Genomic DNA, 3,407 nt, shown 5'->3' on the forward strand with positions numbered 1-3,407 from the left:
ACTATTTTATTTAATAAATGTTTTGTTTTGATATATAAGTTGTTTGGGTTTTTTCATATTAAAACAAAAAGTAATTTCTTGATGACCTAATATTTCTTCTAAAGACATATTTTTCAACTAATAGAATCATCAAGTGACTGTTCTAAAAATATCAACTTACACTGCATATCTGGAGGAGGCATGGCAGAATAAGGTGATAATGCTTGTCCCACTTCCCATGTACTTGTTGTTGGCATTGTCATGCTACCAGGAGACATTGCTTTAAATTTCTTTTGAGCAGCACAGGGATCTGAGAAAGAGAAAAAAATCTGCTTAGCATGAAAAAAACAAAGTTCAAGTTGTCATTGATATAAACCATTCCATCAAAGGTTGAACAATGTATCTACTATATGAGCAATTTTAAGCATGTGAAAACTTCAAAAAACAAGATAATGGAACAAGCTAGATGTGTTTCAAACTTTTAAAGTTTTATCATTTTAATGAATAGTTTGTATCACTCCCATCAAAACAGTGTGTGCTTCAGTTCTCTCTGTGTCTGTCAGACTAATTACTGGCAGAAGTTTACAATCTTAAATTTTTACCTCAAAGTAGGAAACTTTCACAGTCAAAAGATATTTAAATATCTTGCCTGAATTAAAAAAGTTTTCATTTAACATATTTTCAAGAATAGTTTACTTTACTACAAAATGAACATTCGACTAAAATAATAAAATAATATTCTATATTTTCCCTACTTAATATTGATGCAAATGAAAATTTATCATCTTTCACAATATTACAGAACAATAAGGAATATGTTTAGTTTGAAACTATAACTAATTATACAGTTTCTAACATTAAGTAACTTGTTTATTTTTAGAATTTTTGCACACAGCTAAACAAAAAGCTAATTGTACATAATGAACTCGAATTCTGAACTGATAAACTAGCTAGTCAACAGCACCTACTGCCAACCCTTGGGCTACTCTCTGACTGAATAATGGGATTCAAAGTGAGTGTGCATTTTTTGTGGCAATGATGTACAAACCACAAACCTTCAAATTCATTATATTGGCACATCTGGTCCCAAATATGTTTTTAATACTATCAATAATAAACTTTGATTTTGAACTTATTCTAAAGTATCAAAAATAACAAATAAAATTGGGTTTCTACATTTTCTTCTGAAGAGCTTGTAGTAAGCTATCTCTTCTTTAGGATGAATACATTTTCAAAGATAAAAACATATACATGGATTCAGTAGTTTTACAAGTTTTAGATCTCACGTAATTTTTTATATAGATGAGTAACGTTTTAAACTTTAAAAACTTGTTTAAAACTAAAAGCTCTTTCTAAGTGAAAAACTTAAATAAAACTAAATAATAATTCAATTTCAAATCTTATAACCACAGTTATTATACACAAAGTTTCATACTTTAAAACTTGAAACTCTTTTTAAAAAAAAAACATACCTTGGTCATGCTCTTGTTTTGGCGAGATGGGTTTCCAACTAGCAGTGGCCTCCATTGTTACCTCTTCTACCTCAGAATTACTAAGATTTGTTAAGATGGCCCATATATACTGATCTACCTCTAGCCCTTCAAGATATGCAGTTTTACTAAAAATTGAAAAGGAATGAATGAAATATTAGTACAAAGGCTGTTTACAATTATAAAAAAAAGGAGTTATTATTACAGTGACAAAAAGCCTACAAGTTTTCCACATTTAATATTTTTTTCTGCAAAAAATGAACTAATTATATATCATTTTCATAAGATGAGTCTACATTGTTAGCAATTCAATTCTCAAGATGCGTTTTTGATGAAACAGTTTCATATTTTTAAATTATACATATATTATCTTACTTGCAGACTGGACATCTCCAAGCTCCTCTTTCACAATTCATTTGGAGGTAAGATTCGAGGTCAAAACACTATACGAGAAATATAGATTATTATAAAAACTGTAAAAATAGGAAAAGCATGTAACTTCAATCCCTGGAAAATTAGTAATAGTAATATATATAAATAGCATGTTATCTGAAAGATTGGTAGAACCTGAATACCATATTACAAAACACTATTTAAGTAAAATTTATACATCATAAACGTTTTCAAAATCAAAATAACACATTAAAAATACTGTTTTAGTAAAATATGTAATTATTATTGTAATTGTAATTATTATTCACCATTTTATAAACATGTTTCGGATGAATTTCTGTACTGCAATATCTCAAATGGTATTTTCTCTAGTTTTAACAATGTATACATATATTAAAGTCTGAAAATAATTATACAAACACAAACATAAAATGATAAAGTACTGTACTTTCATTTTAATTTACTCAAATCTCAAAATTTTTCAGAAAACAAAAATATTACATATTGCATTTTTCGGTCTATAAGACGCACTTTTTTACCTCAAAATTTGATGTCCAAATCTGCTAGCGTCCTATACACCGAAGGTATGAATAATATATATGTATATATATATACGATATACACAAGCCATGTGTAAATATATTTAAATAGGCATGCATAGTTTAGTTCAATTAAATGTGTTATTTATAACAATAGTAGTTTTTTTTTCTTTTAGAAACATAACTATTTATAATGCTCACTAAATAATAAAAAAATAAATTACAGTGAAAGCAATGAAGATTTTAGGTTTTGAACCAAACTAAATAACAGTAAACCTTTTTTTGATTTATGGTATTTTCTTATTTTTATGTTTTGAGCTCTTTTGTGTTTAGAACAATATATACTAATTTTTAAAGTATCAAATTGAATTTTTGTTCAATAAACATCTTTCAAATGCGACTGTAGCTTTTTTTTCCCCAAAACTTTGTCTTCAAAATAAGGGTGCGTCTTATACACTGGTGCAACTTATATTCCGAAAAATACGGTAACTGTTATCAAGTTTTAAGCAATTTTAAATTTTGATACGAGTAGGTAATCAATATATTCAACTGGTAAGTTACAAACCCTTTTGTCAGACTAAATAAAATAAAATAGCTTAAGATATGCTATTACTGAAATTAAATCTAATGGATTTTTTCTTTTTTTTCAAGAATCAGCTCTTTATAATTAAAATTATTATTTAAGCCATACATAATTAGTAATGTAGCTGATTAGCATGTTTTAGGTTGCAGTAAAAATAATTTGTATCTCATAACATTTGAGCAGCTAATATCAAGGAAATAAGTTACAGTTTTCTGGTGTATAGGTTTTGAATTTATGTTTCTAAGCACTAGATTTATGAGTATTAATTATTCTTTTTCAGATATTATTTTCTTAACTTCAAGATAGCTTTGATACATGGAAACATCTGTTAACTGAGTTCTTGCACAGATCATAAATGGAAACATCGGCTCATGTAAATACGTAGATCTTGTAAGTCGAGTTGTTCAAAACTTGAGAATAGCA

General features: G+C 27.3%; 1 protein-coding gene across 3 annotated transcripts in view; it reads right to left on the reverse strand.

Moving 5' to 3' along the window:
- Positions 1-3,407, reverse strand: part of LOC106458875 (zinc finger MIZ domain-containing protein 1-like) — a 136,505-nt gene that overhangs the window by 7,205 nt on the left and 125,893 nt on the right. For all 3 annotated transcript variants that reach the window (XM_022385236.1, XM_022385238.1, XM_022385237.1), the window contains 3 exons: positions 1,845-1,912; positions 1,452-1,597; positions 161-289 (listed from right to left, as the gene is read on the reverse strand). In XM_022385236.1, the coding sequence (XP_022240944.1) occupies positions 161-289; positions 1,452-1,597; positions 1,845-1,912 (343 nt within the window). The remainder of the gene's footprint in view (positions 1-160; positions 290-1,451; positions 1,598-1,844; positions 1,913-3,407) is intronic.

Source organism: Limulus polyphemus, unplaced genomic scaffold, assembly GCF_000517525.1.
Source record: "Limulus polyphemus unplaced genomic scaffold, Limulus_polyphemus-2.1.2 Scaffold526, whole genome shotgun sequence".
NCBI classification, from domain to species: Eukaryota; Metazoa; Arthropoda; class Merostomata; order Xiphosura; family Limulidae; genus Limulus; species Limulus polyphemus.